At 42.1% G+C, this 18,628-nt stretch overlaps 1 protein-coding gene across 4 annotated transcripts in view; it reads left to right on the top strand.

The window, feature by feature from the left end:
* The first annotated feature begins 321 nt into the window (after nucleotides 1-321).
* URI1 (URI1 prefoldin like chaperone) overlaps nucleotides 322-18,628 on the top strand; it is a 94,824-nt gene continuing 76,517 nt past the window's right edge. The window contains exon 1 of one of the 4 annotated variants that reach the window (XM_002721147.6): nucleotides 322-760. In XM_002721147.6, coding sequence (XP_002721193.1) covers nucleotides 656-760 — 105 coding nt within the window. In that variant the 5' untranslated portion in view covers nucleotides 322-655. The remainder of the gene's footprint in view (nucleotides 761-18,628) is intronic. The other 3 variants (XM_017350644.4, XM_089319058.1, XM_089319057.1) reach the window with 3 other exon arrangements.

The following is an 18,628-nucleotide window of genomic DNA, read 5'->3' as shown; positions in this document are numbered from 1 at the left end:
CTATTTTAACTCATTCAAAAGGCTCAGGAAAGAGTGGAATTTGCCCAACTTAAACGTGCTTAGGAAACAGCTTTAGTGCATGAATTCAGCTCCTACAGCCAGAGACAGGGCTGAAGGACTGGAGGGGGTTGGGGCACACAGGCTACAGGCGCAGGCACACTCGGGGCTGGGCTCCCGGCCGCCGGAACCTGAGCTCCAGCCCGGCTGCAGACGCCCGGCCCCGGTCCAGGCCAGCCGCGCGCGCGCCCGCCGCGTGCACTCCGCTAGGGGCGGGGCCTGCGCGCGCTTCCCGGCGTGCCGCGCGGGGCGGGGCCTGCGGAGGAGGCGCGGAGGAGGCGCGGCCGCCACGGGACGCCTGGCGGGGCCCGGCCACGGCAGAGGCGCCTCCTGCATCTCGGCGGTCGGCCCGCTGCTAGGAGCCCGCGGCAGCGGCGGCGGTGGCGGGCGGCATGCGCGTGTGAGATGCGGCCGCGGGCAGCCCGGACGCGAACAGCGGCCCCCGAGGCAGCGGCCAAGGCAGACGCGGCCTCCTCAGCGCCGGGCGCGCAGTGCATGAGGGCGAGCACGCGGGCGCTGGGCAGCCGCCGGCCGCGCCGCCTCCATAAACACTTGTTTAGGACTCGTTCGCCCCGTTGAGGCCTCCAGTGCCCCCGCCATGGAGGCCGCGCCAGACCCCGAGCCCCACGCCGCGGCCTTGGCCTCGGCCGCGGCCCCGCTGCGCGCCCCGGAGGTGGCGCGGCTCCGCGAGGAGCAGGAAAAGGTAACAGGCCGGGCCGGGGCCGCGGGCTCGGGAGGTGCCGGCTCCCCGCGCGTCCTCGGCTCCTGGGCCCCGGGCCGGGGGTCTCCGCTCGCCCCCGGTCTGCCCCTTTCCGGCCCCTCCGTGGGCCGCAGCCCCGCGCCCGCCCCGGGTGGGAGCGCTGGCTGCCTCCGGTCTCGAGAGGGAAAGTGTTGGGAGAAACTTTTGTCACGTGCTGCTGTCGTCCTGTCCGGAGCCCTTTGACCTTGGAGCGCTGGGGAGGGGTGGGAGAGAGGGGCGTGACTGTCTGGTACAGGGGGTGAGCCTTTAAACTTGATAGACAGGCGTGCGTGGGAATTTGGGGTGGGGGGGTGAGCATGCTCAAAATGGAAGTGTTCGCCTTGCCTCCTTTTCAGCTGCTTGTCCAAATGTTGCTAAAGTGTATACTTTATGTTGCTCTTGCCTTGATTGCACATAGTTTCACTACGTTCGTTGGGAGACGCATCCTGTAGCAGTCTCGGCTTTGGTGGCTTAGTACTTGTGAAATGGAAATGCCATTTTGTTAATTTTAATTTGAATGGTGTAACGAACTGATTTTAAGCTACCAGTAAGGAGAAAAAGTTTGGCATCTCCTAATGAGATTGTATAAACAGTCCTGCAAATACAGCTCTGTTGTTAAACCTGAGATTTTCCTGTGGCTTCTGTGATATTTCAGATTGATGCTGTCTCCTGTCTTGAAATTCTTTGAAAAGCAGCATTTAATTGACTTAAAATGTCCCATGTCCTACTGGAAGAGAGCATTATGGTTTTAAAAGATTAGGAGGTTACTTCCAAGTGTAAACAGTTTGAGAACCCATAACTTTTTCTATTGGACGTTTCTGTACAAAAATGACCACTTACATTTGTATTCGAAAGATACTCAATTAAGCTACGTGAGGGTTTTCATGGAACCTGACCAACCCTGGCTTGCTTGGAAGCCACCTGTTGGATGAACCATGGGCACCTTTTCTTCTTAGTTCTGATTGGTTTAGATGATTCCCTCCATTGGATTTCCTTTCCTGAGCCTGTTTTGGTCTAGTACCATAGACAACTGTCGGATTTTAAACTTGGCGGCTCTTTCTCCAAGATGGGGGTTGAAAAATTCAGCTGGTTTCACGAGTTTAAATCATTAGGCATGAATATGTCTTTTTTTTTTTTTAAAGAGAAAAATAGGAAGGAAGAAAGAAAAAATGTCCAGTTATAAAACTGTTCCTTTTTTGGCAAAGCCATTCACAATTTTTGTTCTCTTAGAAAATGTGAAGCAAACCCTCTGAAGGTGGTGTTTTCATTGCCTTTAGTCTGTAGTGGAATTATTTTGCCTTCCACGGTACAAAATGTGTATAATGCTGACCTGATATGTTTTTTTCCCATTTGGGATGGTGAAAAGAGGGATCGTTGTTTTTATTCTGATGTTAGTGTGACTGAAATATGAAGGATACTTTTTGGGGTGCTCTGAACAGCTTTCTGCTAGCGAAGTCCAGTTGTATTTGAAGGCAGTAAGTGCCTTTTCAGTTACAGTCCTATGGAAAACAAAGTGGCTGTTTTCAGTGGACACTGGCTATGTCACCAGACTGTCTACGTCGTGTTGATATTAACTTCACACATAGAATAAGCGTGTGCATATAACTTCTGAGTCTGTACAGTGATTCCCAGTTGATGATAAAGCCCTTCCACAAGTATATTTGACTCTGTAATAGAAGGATCTGTTTCAGTGGGCAGGATTCTCATCAGAGCGCAAAATACTCTTTTAGGCAGTTATGCTTTCATTATAGTTCAGTGCAGGACAGCTTCACCTGAAAATGGTGAGTTAAACGTTTTGTGAAGGGGGTGGGTGTTCATCTCAGCAGTTAGGATGCTTCTTGCGATGCTCTCATAGAGAAGTGACTGGGTTTCAGGCCCAGTTCTGGCTCCTGACTCCAGCAACCTGCTCATGCGGACCCTGGGAGGCAGCAGTTGGTGGCTCAAGTGGTCAGGCCCCTGCCACCCATGTGGGAGGTCTGGGTTGCGCTCCTGTGCCCCTGCTTCTACCTGGCCAAGCTTTGATTGTTGTGGGTATTTGGGGAGTGGCTGGCTAATTGATGGAAGTTCTCTGTGTGTCTGTCTGCCTTTCAAAAAATTAGTAGAAATTAAAATAATTAAAGAAAAATTAAAATTAAAGGGGACTTTATTTACATTTTCAAGCCAACTCAGTTGTAAAAGTAGTGAAATGACATTCTGAATGTAAAAAAGAAAGCTGTCCTAGTAGCTCTGTTAGTGTGGCACTTAGTCTTACTTTATGTACGTTGAGTGAAATATACTTCAGCCTTTGGCCTTTCCCAGGAGGGAATTAAATGCTGAAGGAGATTATTTGAATGCCTATTTTCTCAGTTTTCCCTGAGGTGGGACCTGCCTTGGTTGAGAGGGTGTTTCGTGTTTTTGATTTTAACTCTGAAGAGTATGGTAAGTTTTACCTCTTCCTGCTCTCTGATTTTTTTTCTTTGTGTATCCTCTGGAACACTGAATAAAAAGGACAAAGACAAAGGGGTGTGAGTGAGTCAGAACCCCAAAAATGACATTTGTACTACAGGATCAAATATTTTAACATTATTTGTTTTCACTTTCACTTGTAGAATCAATGCTGATATATTTTCAGAAATAAATTTTTTTAGTTAAAACTTTGTTCTTTTTTTGATCTAGCAAAAATACATATAAGGAAAGTTCCCTGCAGCTTTGTAATAAGAAAGAGCTAAGAATCAAAAAGTAGGACATTGATTAAATAGATCCTGATACATATTATTATGCAGGATTTAAAAACTGGGAGAATATGTGTAGTATAGGTTCCAGTTATATGTGTATAAATATTCATATACCTTGTATAAGAAAAAAACACCACTGTTTTAAGAGCTCACAATTTTGTTTCTTATTTTACTTAAAACTTTGAAATTGTATGAGAGGTTTTAGATTTTTCAATAAAGACTTGATATTTAAATTTTAATGAAAACTCTGGTGTTGTGTTTTTAATTGCTAAACACTTTCTAAACCTGAAAAATGGCTGTTGGCTGGTTTGAACACGTTTTATTTCTTTGTTACTTCAGAGATGACAGATATAATTTGTTTTCTCAAAGTTTTTGCTTAATCTTAATTCTCTTACAAAAAGAGAGCAAAACTCGGTTCATTTTTTTCCTTCCACTCTTGTAACTAAATTTCTTTTTACCATTAGCAGTAAAATATTTGATGGAAAAATGTAAGCTACTTAAGTGCCTGAATAGACTTCGACCTATGCCATAAAATCTGTGATCCAGGACTGTTGGGGAGTGCCTTGAGCAGTTCAGGGAGATTTCCTTGTACTGAGATCTTGCTAAATTTGGGTTTTGTCTGAGGATTGCATTGTGTTGAAATTTTGGGTTCTTGGCTAAGGTCATGTTTCTGGAATATCTGTATTTTATGTCCAGCTGCTATTTTCTTTCATTAGCGGAACTGAGATTTTATTGTCAAAAAAAGTGGTGTATGGTATGGTTTTCATAGGTGTATTTGCAGGGTAGTGGTAAGACTGGGCCGGCGCCGCGGCTCACTAGGCTAATCCTCTGCCTTGCGGCGCCGGCACACCGGGTTCTAGTCCCGGTTGGGGCGCCGGATTCTGTCCCGGTTGCCCCTCTTCCAGGCCAGCTCTCTGCTGTGGCCAGGGAGTGCAGTGGAGGATGGCCCAGGTGCCTGGACCCTGCACCCCATGGGAGACCAGGAAAAGCACCTGGCTCCTGGCTCCTGCCATCGGATCAGCGCGGTGCGCCGGCCGCAGCACGCCGACCGCGGCGGCCATTGGAGGGTGAACCAATGGCAAAGGAAGACCTTTCTCTCTGTCTCTCTCTCTCACTGTCCACTCTGCCTGTCAAAAAAAAAAAAAAAAAAAAAAAAAAAAAAAAAAAAAAAAAAAAAACACCACACACACACAAAAAAACTGGAAAATTCAGGGTAATTTGTTTATTATCGAGTGCCTCATGTAATTCTCACTTGGAATTTTGGAATAGCTTATGCTTTCCTAATAAGAAATCTTGGAGAATTAAGTGCTCTAAGAGTAAATAATAAGACTTTTCATAAAGCAGCATAGCTAATTTTACTCAGTGATGAGGTTACGATGTTTCATGACAAATTAAACTTCAGATAGTTTAAGCCATGTACTCTAGAGAACAACTGCTCTTCTTTCCAGTCTTGTCTTCTAAGTCAAAGGATTTAGTGAACATGTAGTATTAAAAGTGCCTAGTTTTGTGATAGATAAGGATGGGGAGAAAAATAGAGCAAGGTAAGGGAGAGACAGGGAATTTTTTTTTTCTTTGAGCAGAAAGTAGTGAGCGAGCTATGTTAATATACAGAGGACATCTCGAGGAAGAACTCCCTAGTAAGGGTGAGAGTGGTACCAGAACACTCTTTTTTATGTTTATTTTTGTGAAGTGGGATGCCACTGAGGTGTATCTTGAGATTGATCTTTTTTTTTTTTTGGACAGGCAGAGTGGACAGAGAGAGAGAGAGACAGAGAGAAAGGTCTTCCTTTGCCGTTGGTTCACCCTCCAATGGCCGCCATGGCCAGTGCACCGCGCTGATCCGAAGGCAGGAGCCAAGTGCTTCTCCTGGTCTCCCATGGGGTGCAGGGCCCATCCTCCACTGCACTCCCTGGCCACAGCAGAGAGCTGGCCTGGAAGAGGGGCAACTGGGACAGAATCCGGCTCCCCGACTGGGACTAGAACCCGGTGTGCCGGTGCCACAAGGCGGAGGACTAGCCTAGTGAGCCGTGGTGCCGGCTGAGATTGATGTTGACTTAGATGTCCATTTGTCATGCATGTATAAGAAAGGGAGGGATGGGAATTAGATTATATGGAATAAATTCTCTATGTGTGAGGCATTGTGATTGATGTTTGCAGATCTGGTGTTATCTCTTCACTAATGCTCTTAATTTTTTTAGGTGAATGATTTGGCTTTTTCTAGTTTTGTCTGGAACTTTCTCTTTAGGTTATTTGTGTCTTCAGTTCTGTTTTACTGCCAGAAGTTTGTGAAAGTTCCAGCTGTACCACATCCTTACTGTTGTTTGGTGGTATTTGTCCTTTTCATTTTTGCTAGCCAGCTTTGTGATGACAAATGGAGTTGATCACGTTTTTAAACATTTATTGACTATTTGGACTTTTAATTTCTTTTTTTAATGAAATAACTGCTTATCTTTTATCTGCATTCTGTTGGAATGTTTGCTGTAATGTAAAAGATTTATTTATTTTTTTTGAAAGGGCGACTTAAGAGAGGGGGAGAAACAAAGAGAAAGAGATCTTCTATCTGTTGGTTCACTCCCTAAATTGCTGCATCTGCAGGGACTGGGCCAGGCTGAAGCCAGGAACCGGGAGCTTCATCCGGCTCCCCCATGTGGGTGCAGGGGCTCAAACAGTTGGGCCATATTCTGCTGTTTTCCCGGGTGCACCAACTGGGAGCTGGATCAGAAGTGGAACAGCCAGGACTTTTTTTTTTTTTTTTTTTGGAAAGCTTTTATTTAATAAATACAAATTTCATAGGTGCAGCTTTTGGAATACAGCGCTCATCCCTGCATTCCTGCCCTCCCACCCCCACTCACGTCCAACCTCCTGCTCCCTCTGCCTTCTGATTCTTCATTAAGATTCATTTTTAATTATCTTTGTATACAGAAAACCAACTCTACTAAGTAAAGATGTCAACAGTTTGCACCCACACAGACACACAGAGTATAAAGTACTGTTTGAAGACAAGTTTTACCGTTAATTCTCATAGTACAGCTTTTTAAGGACAGAGATCCTACATGGGGAGCAAGTGCACAGTGACTCCTGTTGTTGATTTAACAATTGACGCTCTTATTTATGATGTCAGTGGTCACCTGAGGCTCTTGTCAGGAGCTGCCAAGGCTATGGAAGCTTTTTGAGTCCACAGACTGACTCTGTCAGAGTCCATAGACTCTGTCAGTATTTAGACAAGGCCATAAGCAAAGTGGTAGTTCTCTCCTCCCTTCAGAGAAAGCTACCTCGTTCTTTCTTGGCCCCTTCTTTCCACTGGGATCTCACAGAGATCCTTCATGAAGGTCATTTTTTGCCACAGTGCCTTGGCTTTGCATGCCTGACATGTTTTCATGGGCCTTTTAGCCAGATCCAAATACCTTAAGGGCTGATTCTGAGGCCAGAGTGCTGTTTAGAGTGTTTGTCATTCTATGAGAGTCTGCTATGTGGCCTGCTTCCCATGTTGGATCATTCTCTCCTTTTTATTTCTATCTATTGTTATTAAACATTTGATCTTATTTATGTGATCCCTTAGTCACTTAATCCTATCTTGATGATCACTTTGATTGCTCACTTTAACATGTAAGATGGCATTAGTACCATCTAGCTTAATGGGATTTGGAGTCCCATGGCAAGGCTTTTTTTTTTTTTTTTTTTTTTTAAACAGGCAGAGTGGACAGTGAGAGAGACAGAAAGGTCTTCCTTTTCCGTTGGTTCACCCTGCAATGGCCACTCTGGCTGGCACGCTGTGGCAGGCGTACCATGCTGATCCGAAGCCAGGAGCCAGGTGCTTCTCCTGGTCTCCCATGAGGGTGCAGAGTCCAAGGACTTGGGCTATCCTGCACTGTGCTCCTGGGCCACAGCAGAGAGCTGGACTGGAAGAGAAGCAACTGGGACAGAATCCGGCGCCCCGACCGGGACTAGAACCCAGGGTGCCGGTGCCACAGGTGGAGGATTAGCCTAGTGAGCCGCGGCGCTGGCCGGCAAGTTTTTAGCTTTACCCTTAGTGGTAAGGCTGTGGGAATGTGTGCCGAACTGTACATTTCTTCCTTATTCCCACTCTTATTTTTTAGTGGGATCAACTTTCAGTTGGATTTAAGCACCTATGAATAATTCTGTGTTAAGTAAAGAGTTGAACCAGTGATATTAAGTAGTATAAGTAGAAAAAGAAAATAGTAATAAAATAATAAACTGTTCCTTGGCAGTCAAGAAAAAGGCTGATCGAGTCATTGCTTCTCAGAGTGTCAGTTTCACTTCTACAGGTTTCCTTTTAGGTGCTCAGTTAGTTGTCACAGATCATGGAGAACATATGATATTTGTCCTTTTGGGACTGGCTTATTTCACTAAGCATGATGTTTTCCAGATTCTTCCATTTAGTTGGAAATGACCGGACTTCTTTTTTTAACCACTGTATAGTGTTCCATAGAGTACATATCCCATAATTTCTTTATTCAGTCTTCTGTTGACGGGGATTTAGGTTGATTCCAGCTCTTAGCTATTGTGAATTGAGCTGCAATAACCATGGAGGTGCAGATAGTTCTTTTATTTGCTGATTCCATTTCCCTTGGGTTAATTTCCAGGAGTGGGATGCCTGGATCATAAGGTAGGGCTGTATTCAGATTTCTGAGGTATCCCCAAACTGTTTTCCATAGCAGCTTTACCAGTTTACGTTCCCACCAACAGTGGATTAGTGTGCCTTTTTCTCCACATCCTCGCCAGCATCTGTTGTTGGTAGATTTCTGTATGTGAGCCATTCTGACTGGGGTGAGGTGAAACCTCATTGTGGTTTTGATTTGCATTTCCCTGATGGCTAGTGATCCTGAACATTTTTTCATGTATCTGTTGGCCATTTGGATTTCCTCCTTTGAAACATGTCTATTGAGGTCCTTGGCCCATCTCTCCAGTGGGTTGTTTGTTTTGTTGTTGTGGAGTTTCTTGATCTCTGTAGATTCTGGTTATTAATCCTTTATCAGTTGCATAGTTTGCAAATACTTACTCCTGTTGTGTCGATTGCCTCTTCACTTTCCTGACTGTTTCTTTTCAGGCAGTGATTTAACCCACTGCACCACAGTGCAGGCCCGATATGAGTGTTTTTTTCAGTTATGTATTGTAAATTTCTCCTTTAATCTGTGACTTTTTATATTGTCTTGATGAACAGAAATTTTTAATTTTAACAATTATTTTCTTAGTATTTAAGCTTTATTATTTTGCCTGTTGTGTTGAGAGCTACACTGCACCTGGAATTGACTGTGTGCATTTGGGAGCTGATGTCAGGTTTCATTTTTTACCAGGTAGATGTCTGGTTGCTCACCATTATTAATTGGAAAGAGTGTCATGTCTCCACTGCATTCTCATCTTTGTCAGAAGTCAGGTGACTGTGTGGATCTGTTTCTCGACTTTCTGATTGGCTTGTTTTCTTGTGGCACATCTGCACTGTCTTAATCATTATGGCTTTATAAATTACATTGCTAACTGGGAGTGTAAGCTTATTTGTGGTTCCTCAAGGTTTCCCTGTTTTATTCATTCTAGTCTTTATGTCCTGTCTTCCTTCCTTGCCTTTTATAACTGGCTAAATTCTCTAGTGATAGACTGAATAGAAGTGGTGATAGTGGGCATCAGGGGTAAACTTTGAAAAGTTCATTAAGTATGATGTTTACTATATTTATTTTGGATTTGCTTTTAAATATTATTATTTTTATTTATTATTATTTATTTGAAAGGCAGAGACAAAGAGACAGAGTGCTCTTATCTGCTGAGTTACCCTACCACAGCAGCGACTAGGGATGGCCCAGAGCCAGGAACTCTCTGGGTTTTCTTCTTGGGTGGCAGGAACCTGATTACCTGAGCCATTAGCACTGCTTCCCTCTTTTATCAGGAAGCTGAAATCAGAAGCCTGAGCTGGGAATTGAACCCATGCACTTCTATTTGGAAAGCAAGTGTCTTAAATACTAGGCTAACTACCTGACCCTGTTTTCAGTTATTTCGGATAAATACCAGGATTGGGATTGCTGAGTCATATCATAGCTCTTTTTTAACTTTGAGGAATTACCAAATTGTTTTCCACAGTAGCTACCCAATTTTGTATTCCCACCAGTTATGTATGAGGGCTCCAACTTGACCACATCCTTGTCAACACCAATTTTCCATCTTTTTGATTATAACTGTTTTGAAGTATGTGAAGAGGTACCATTGTGGTTTTGATTTCCATTTTTGTAATGACTCAGGCTGTTGAGCATCTTTTCATGTGCTTATTGGCTGCTTGTGTATCTTCTAGGACAATTTTTTTTTTTAGTCATTGCTCTCTTTTCATTCACAACTCTTTTTTTTTTTTTTTAACATTTTATTTTTTTGAGAGTTAGAGTTACAGACAGTGAGAAGGAGAGACAGAAAAATCTTCCATCCGCTGGTTCACTCTCCAGATGGCCGCAGTGGCTGAAACTAATCTGATCCAAAGCCAAGAGCCAGGAGCTGCTTCCCGGTCTCCCCTCTAATGCAGGGGCCCAAGCACTTGGGCCATTTTCCACCACTTTCCCTTAGCAGAGAGCTGGACTGGAAGAGGAGCAGCTGCGAGTAGAACAGTTGCCCATACAGGATGCTGGCGCCTCAGGAGGAGGATTAACCTGCTGCTCCACAGCACAGGACCTGAGGAGAAGTTTCTGTGTCCTGTGTTCATTATTTAGTTTGTCATTTTGTTGTTGAGTTGTAGTTCTTTCTATTTGTGTTTACATATTAAACTCTGCTATATGATTTACAGACATTTTCTCCTATTGCATAGATTGTTTCACTTTCTTCATAAAGTCCTTTAATGCATAATTTTGTATGTATACATTTTAATGTATAATTTTTCTTTAAGTTGCTTGTGTTTTTGGTGTCATATCTAAGAATCCATTGGCAAACCCCTAAGGTCATGAAGATATACACCTTTTTTTTTTCTAAGAATTTTATGATTTTAACTCTTACATTTAGGTCATTGATCCATTTGAATTCATTTTTTTCATGTTGATTGTTGAATTTGAGAACATTCATCAGGATATTGTTATATGAAGGCTTATAATCTGAGACTTTCTTTATGCTATCATTTTCACCATCATCATTAGTGTCTTGCTGTGCTAGTCACTAATCACATGTGGCTACTAAATTTAAAGTTTAACTTAATTAAAATTAAATGAAATTTAAAAATTAGTTTCTCAGTCACAGTGGCCACCTTTCAAGTGCTATTGACTGTTGCATTGGACAACACTGATATTAAACATTTCTGTTACCTAAGAAATTCTGTTAGATAACACTGGTCAAGCCCACTGCTATCTTTCTATTTGTATTCTCTTCATTGCTCATGAAGTATGTTCCTCTTTCACTTTTCTTCTTTTTTGCCATTATGGGTAGAAAAATAAAAATTCTGAATTGTGTTTATTGAAAAAACAGGTAATAAAGATGGTACCTCTGGTATTTTTTTTTTTTTAAGATTTATTTATTTATTTGAGAGGCAGAGTGACAGAGAAAAAGAGATTTTTCCATTTACTGATTAATTCTCCAAATGGTTCTAACAGCCAGATCTGAGCCAGGCTGAAGCCAGGAGCCAGAAACGCCATCCTGGTCTCCCATGTGAGTGACAGGAGCCCAAGTTACCCGAGTTGTCATCCTCTGCCTTCCCAGGTGCATTAGCAGGGAGCTGGAATGGAAGTGGAGCAGCAGAGACTGGAACCAGCACTCTGATGTGGGATGCCTGTGTTGCAAGTGGAGACCTAGCCCACTGCATCACAGCACTGGCTCTCCATTTTTTTTTTTTTTTAATACTTATTTGAAAGTTGATGCAGTAAGATAACTGAAGGTTGATTCCACAATTCTTCCATTTTATTATTTAATTTTTATGTTAAGTCTGGGAATAACTGATCATGAGTTAATTGCTAGGGCAATGAAATACGTCGTTATAACAAAGTAACTTATAAAATAACAAAATGTATTGTTATATCAAAGTCATTTATAAAGTAAAGAGGTTTATTTGGCTTGTGCTTTTGGTTGCTGGAGAGTACAAACAGCAGAGGGCTGGGGTGCTAGAAAGGGCTTCCTTGTTATTTCACAAGTCATAGCATGATGAAGTGTGAAGGGAACTGGCTGCGTGAAGAAAGTCAAGGCATTGGAGTGGCCTCACTTCATAACAGCTGTTCTGATGGGACAACAGTAATTCATTCATGGGAGTAGAGCCCTCCTGACCTAATTGCCTTCCACTAGGCCCACCTCAAAAACTTCCTCCTGGTCAGCACCACCAGTTTGGAGAGTAAACTTCCAACACAGGAATCTTTGAGGAATAAACCATGTTCTTACCATAGCAACCAGGACTCCATGAGCACCCTGATGTTGTACCTGATACTTTGAATTCAAATCCATTACCACAGGGGGGGTTCTTCAGTGCACTCCAATCTATAGTTGAGTCTCCCTGCTTCCATAGGGAGAATCTTGGTTCTCAAGTACATCTGTATTTGTCTATAATATATACAAAATAGTTTTTAGAATTCCCATTTTTTAAACAAATTATTTTCATTTTATTTGAAAGGCAAAGGGAGGGAGAGGGAGAGGGAGAGGGAGAGGGAGAGGGAGAGAGAGAGAGAGAGAGAGAGAGAGAGAGATTGAGATCGAGATTGAGATTGAGAGACATCTCTTCATTAGCTGCTTCACTCCCCAAGGGCCTGCAGCAGCCAGGGGCAGGCCAAGGCAGGAGCCTGGAGCTCAGTGTACATCTTCCATGTAAGTGGCACGGATCCAAGTACTTGAGGTCATCACCTGCTGCTGTGGAGCTGGAACTTGAACCTGGGGCTGGGATAGGGATGCCGGCATACCAAGTGGTGCTTAACCATCGTGCCGAATGCCTGCCCCATGATTTCTGTGTTAACATCTCTGACAAAAGCAAAGCTAGGAAGTAAAGTTCAAGATTTCCTTGCAGTTTTGCTTTTGCTGTTGTTAAGAACAGCACTCCCTTGGAGTGTGCATTTGGAGTACTGATCTTAAAAGTTTCTTGAATTAATTTTTTTCTGTAAAGTTATATCTTGAATTTGATATTTAGTTTCTATATACATTGAATTTTGGTATTTTAAAAATATTTTTAAAAATTTTATTTCAAAGAGAGAGAATTTAAGATTTTCATTCTGCTGATTTATTCCCAACTCCCCAGATGTCTGCAACAGCCAGAGTTGGGGCCAGACTGAAGCCACCTGGATCTCCCATGTGGGTGTAGGGACCCAAGCACTTGGACCATCATTTGCTGCTTTTCCAGGTGCATTAGCAGGGAGCTGGATCCGGAGCAGAGCAGCCAGGACTTGAACGGGCACTATGATAATGGGGTGCTATGCCACAATGCCAACTCCTTTGTTAATTAATCTGTTTTATATAATTTGGTTATGAATACATAAAACCATTGATATGGTTCGAAATCACCCATTATATAAAAAATTATACTGAGATAATTAATTCCCATTTCTGCTCCTACCTCCTCATATAATCATTTTCATTCATTTCTTGTTTATCCTGTTTCTTTAAAAATTAATGAATAATGTAGATTCTCTTTATTCCCTCCCTACAGCTCCTTCTTATACAAAAGGTGACATATTTTGCCGCTTTATCATATTAAGTGATATACTTGGGAATTATTGTTTATAGTGATCTCATCATATTTTGTGGTTGCCTAGTATTTAGCTAAGATCCTATTGATGAACATTTGTGGTTGCATAGTATTTAGATATTCAGCTAGGATCCTACTGATGAATATTTGGTGTTTTTTTTTTTTCCTCTTGATGGAACAAGTCATGCCTTAGTGTATCACTTCTACACATATTTTGTTTTCATCTGTGAAGTAATTTCAGGTGGAGTCCTGGAGGTGATTGGTTCAAAAACTAGATTGGTTAAGTTTTAGCCATGCTTATAATCACTTTCTCAAAGAACTGTCACCCTCAGTGTTACAGTATTAAAGTTTAAAACTTTAAAAATATTATACTAGTAAATGAAAAAAGGTAAGAGTATTAGAAAAATATGATGTCAAAAGCTAAGTAACAGTGTTTCAAGTCCTTTTAATCGACTACCTCCTGTGGCCTCCATTGCCACTTCTCACTGAGAAACAGTAATTCCTGGCTGGTCTTGGTGGTTTCACTCTTGTTCCCCTTCTACCTTTGTCCAGGGCAGTCTTTAAGAATGTACCCTGATGGGGTTGGCATTGTGGCATAGCCGGTAAAGCCTCTACCTGTAGCATTGGCATCCCATATGGTCACTGGTTTGAGTCCTAGTTGCTCTACTTCTGATCTAATGCAGCACAAGATGGCTCAAGTACTTGGGTGCCTGCACCCCATGGGAAACCTGGAATAAGCTCCTGGCTTTGAGTTGGCCCAGCTCCAGCTGTTGAGGCCATTTGGGGAGTGAACCAATGGATGGAAGATCTCTGTCTCCCTTTCTCTCTAATTCTGCCTTTCAAATAAATAAATAAATCTTAAAAAAAAAGTCTAACATTCTAAAAACAAAAAGGATGTCAATTGAATTATTTCAATTGGTCACTATCTTGTTTTTAATTCTTTGGTGGCTGCCTGTTGTACTCAGAATAAACCCCAAAGTCAAGGAGACCCTTAATATTGTTTGACCTGTCTTTTTCTAAGGTGATTTCTGGCTACTATCCCCACTTACTCAGTAAGCCTCAAGATTTTTTTTTTAAAGTTTATTTTACTTACTTGAAAGCAGAATGAGGGAGGGAGGGAGAGAGGAGGGGAAAGGGAGTTGGAGGGAGAGAGCTTTGATCCTCTGGTTTACTCCCCAAGTGGCTGCAATAGCCAGGGTTGGGTCAGGCTGAAGCCAGGGGCTAGAGCTCCACCCTGGTCTCCCACATGGGTGGCAGAGGCCCGAGTACTTAGACCATCTTCTACTGTCTTCCCAGACACGTTAGCAGAGAACAGGATCAGAAATGGAGCAGCCAGGACTGAAACTGGCAGTCTGATAGGGGATGCCAGTGTTGTAGGTGTTAGCTGACTGTGCCACTATGCCTTAAGATAATGATGTGTTTTTTTGGAGGCAGAAGTTTCTTTTAAAAATACTACATGCATTTTTAGAAATCCTAAAATAGTAAAAATATCTCATTTAACTTATGAACTTGGTTGTTGTTCCTCACCCTTTGATTTCTTAATTTTAAGAATTGTGTCATAGTAGAGACAGCAACTAGGTGCTTTCTGTAGAGGAAGAAGGCTACAAGGGGCTAAGCGGTGTCCTAGGTCCTGCAGTGCATAGGGCTTTTCCTTCTGCCCTCAAGGGAAACATTAACAGGAAGTATACTAGGAGTATAGGCTGATAATTGTTCTCTCTTTGATTTTGGTTGTTTCTCTCTCTCCTGTAAGCTAGTCTCTGCCTCCATCTCATTGAAATTACTGTGGCTAAGGTTATACTACTGTCTCATGTGCCAAACTCGGTACCCTTTCTCCGTTCTGGCTTTACTTGATTTCTGTGGTTTGTTTGAAACTCTGCTCCCTGGTAAACTCTGTTTGCTAGGAACTTTTAAGACTGCCTTTTTCTGGTGCCCCTTCTTCTTTCTCTGTTACTACTTTGATTTCTCTACCTCATCCTTCAATGTTAGTAACCCCTGTACTTTTACCTTGGGTTATTGTCTTTCCTCGGTTACTGTTCTCCTTCATATACCCCTGTATGTGTCTGCTGTTGCTCAGTCCTGTTGCCTCGTGGGCAGCTTTTATTGGATGACCCACAAGCAGCTCAATCTCATTTACTAAAATTAAATTTACCATCTTTATCCCTAATCTGTTTTTGGTATATCCTTATCCTGTTGTAGGGCAATGCCATTCAAATAGAGTCTTCTCTATCTTCTTCATACCTGCTGTGGTCTAAATGTTTGTGTCCCCTCTAAATTCATACATTGAAATTAGTCACCAGTATGATGGTGTTAGGTGCTAGTGCCTTTGGGAGGCAGAGACTTGAGTAATGGGAGTGGTACACTTCTCAAAGGCCTCATAGAGCTGCCTTGCCCCTGCCACCATGTGGAAACACAAGAGGGTGCTGTCTGAACCACAGCACCAAATCCATGTCTGATGTTTATAATCCACTCACTTTATGCTATTTTGTTGTAACAGCCTGAATGGACTAAAACAATATAACATCCACTCATTTTTTTATCTTGTCATTTCTGACTATGTGGTCTGTATGCTTTGTCTTAAGGACCACCCTCTTAATTTAGGCTCTTACTTGAAGAATAATTTGCCAGATTTTTCAGTTAAATGTTACTGTGTTGCTTGATACTGTTAGTCTTTTTAATTGTAAGCATTCTGGTGTTACTTCATTGTGCTTTTGTTTTGCAGCTCTGTGAATGTGTTATGTCTCTGTTTACGTAGATCTTTAAATTGTCTCATCCATTACTTTGTTGGAGTTTACCCATCTTGCCATATGGTTTCCATTTGTCACATTTGTTTTTATTCTTTTATTTTCCTGTTGTGTTTTTAAAATATTTTAATTCCATTTTATTTATTTAAAAAATTTTTGTTTCAGAATAGTTTTAAGTTTGTGGAAGAATGTGAAGCAGTACAAAGAGTTACCATATACTCTACCTCCAGCCTCCCCTGTTATTAACATCTCATATTAGTATTAGTATAGTTGTCACAATTAATGAGCCACACCCAACAACCCCTAGTTTTTTAAACCAAATTCTTCCTACCTCTCCCACTCCTCCCAGCCTCTGGTAATCAGTATTTGGTATTCAGATCTTGTTTTGTTTTTTAAATTCCCACATAGGAAGAAGAACATTTTGTATTTGTGTGTAGCTTATTTCCCTTAACGTTATATCCTCCAGTTCTGTCCATCTGACTGCAGATGACAGACTTCATTCTTTTTTTTTATGGCTGGATAATATTCCATTGTGTATGTATACCATGTTTTTTTTAATCCATTCATCTGACCAGAGACCCTTTGGTTGGTTCCTTATCTTGGCTATTGTGAACAGATCTGTGATAAACATGGTGGAGCAGGAATGTCTTTGATACAGTGAGTTCATGTCTTTTAGATATATACCTAGGAGAGGAAGTGAAGGATTATATGACAGTTCTATTTATAGTTTTGTAAGACATCTGCATTCTGTTTTCCACGGTAGCTATACTAGTTTACAATGTGTAAGAGCCTTAGGGCCAGCATTGTGACTCAGCAGGTTAAGCCTGTATCTGTGATGGCAGCATCCCATATGTGTGCCGGTTCAAGACCCAGCTGTTCCACTTCTGATCCAGCTCCTTGTTAGGGCGCCTGGGAAAGCAGTGGAAAATGGCCCAAGACCTTGGGCCCCTGTACCCACGTGAGAGACCCAGAGAAAGATCCTGGTTCCTGGCTGAGCCCTGGCCGTTATGGGAGTGAACCTGTGGATGGAAAATCTATCTGTCTCTCTATGTCTCTCCTCTCTGTAACTAACTCTACCTTTCAAGTAAATTAAAAAAAAAAAAACTTTACTAAAAAAAGAGTTCTGCTTTTTTCACAATCTTGCTAGCATTTTTTACTTTTACTTTTTAAAATTTTTTTTAAGATTTATTTTACTCACTTGAAAGAGTTACAGAGGAAGAGGGAAGAGAGAGACCTTCCATCTGCTGGTTCATTCCCCAGATGGCTCTGACAGCCAGGGCTGGGTCAGACCAAAGCCAGGAACTTCTTCCAGGTTTCCCACATGGGTGCAGGGACCCAAGCACTTGAACCATCTTCTGCTGCTTTCCCAGGCCATAGCAGAGAGCTGGTTCGAAGTTGTTCAGTGGGTACATATGGGATGCTGGCATCGAGGTGGTGGCATTAACTGCTACGCCATAACACTGGCTCCTTGTACTTTTTTTGTTTAAGATTTATTTATTTGAAAGGCAGAGTTAGAGAGGTAGGGAGAAAGAGAGAGAGAAAAAGAGAGAGAAAGAGAGAGAGAGAGAGAGAGAGAGAGAGAGAGAGAGAGAGATCTTCCATCTGCTGATTCACTTGCCAAATGGCTGGGCCAGACCAAAGCCAGAAGCCTAGAACTCCATCTGAGTCTTCCATGTAGGTGGCAAAGGCCCAAGTACTTGCTGTCTCCTGCTGCTTTCCCAGGCACTTTAGTGGGGAGCTGGATCAGAAATGGGGCAACTGGCACTTGAACTGGTGCCCATATGGGATGCCAGTATCACAGGTGGTAGCTTAACCCATTTTGTCACAATGCTGAACCCTAACCCCATCACGCCCCTTGTTGTTGTTGTTGTTTTTTTTTTTTTTTTTTTTTTTTTTTTTTTTTTTTTGGTAATAGCCATTCTGACAAGAATGAGGTAATTTCTCACTGAGGTTTTGATTTGCACGTCCCTGATAGCTAGTGATATTGAGCATTTTTTCATCTATTTGCAGACCATTTTTTTTTTCTTTATTTGAAAGAGGAGAGAGAGAGAGAGGAATCGAGAGAGAAATCTTCCATCTCTGGTTCACTGCCAAATCCAGGAGCCAGGAGGTTCTTCCAGGTCTCCCACATGGCCACAGGAACTCAAGGACTTGGGCCATCCTCCTCCGCTTTCCCAGGCACATTAGCAGGGAGCTAGACTGGAAGTGGAGCAGCTGGGACTCGAACTGGCACCCATTTGGGATTCTGATGCTGCAGGCCATGGCATAAACTGCTGGCCACAACGCCATACTTTGCCCCATTTCTTAATTGGATTCTTAATTGGATTTTTTGTTTTTAAGTTTTTGAGTTGCTGATATTCTGGATTTTAATCCTTTTTGGATAAATAACTTGGAAATAGTTTCTTCTATTCTGTTGGCTGTCTCTTCACTGTATTGATTGTTTATTGTATAAAAGCTTCTGAGCTTGATATAATCCTGTTTGTATCGTTTTGCTTTTTTCATCTGTACTTTTGGAGTCTTATCACAGATATCATTTCTTTAACCAGTATCTTGAAATGTTTCCTGTATGTTTTCTTATAGCAGTTTCATAGTTTCAGGTCTTAAATTTACTTCTTTGATCCATTTTGAGTTGATTTTGTATATGTTAAGAGATAGGGCTCTCTCTTTTTATTTTTTTTAAGAAAACTTTTATTTAATAAATATAAATTTTAAAAGTACAACTTTTGGATTATAGTGTTTT

This window comes from Oryctolagus cuniculus, chromosome 18, assembly GCF_051225735.1.
Source record: "Oryctolagus cuniculus isolate XC-2025 breed Fujian yellow rabbit chromosome 18, ASM5122573v1, whole genome shotgun sequence".
NCBI lineage: Eukaryota > Metazoa > Chordata > Mammalia > Lagomorpha > Leporidae > Oryctolagus > Oryctolagus cuniculus.
This window is presented reverse-complemented; position numbering and strand designations above follow the sequence as displayed.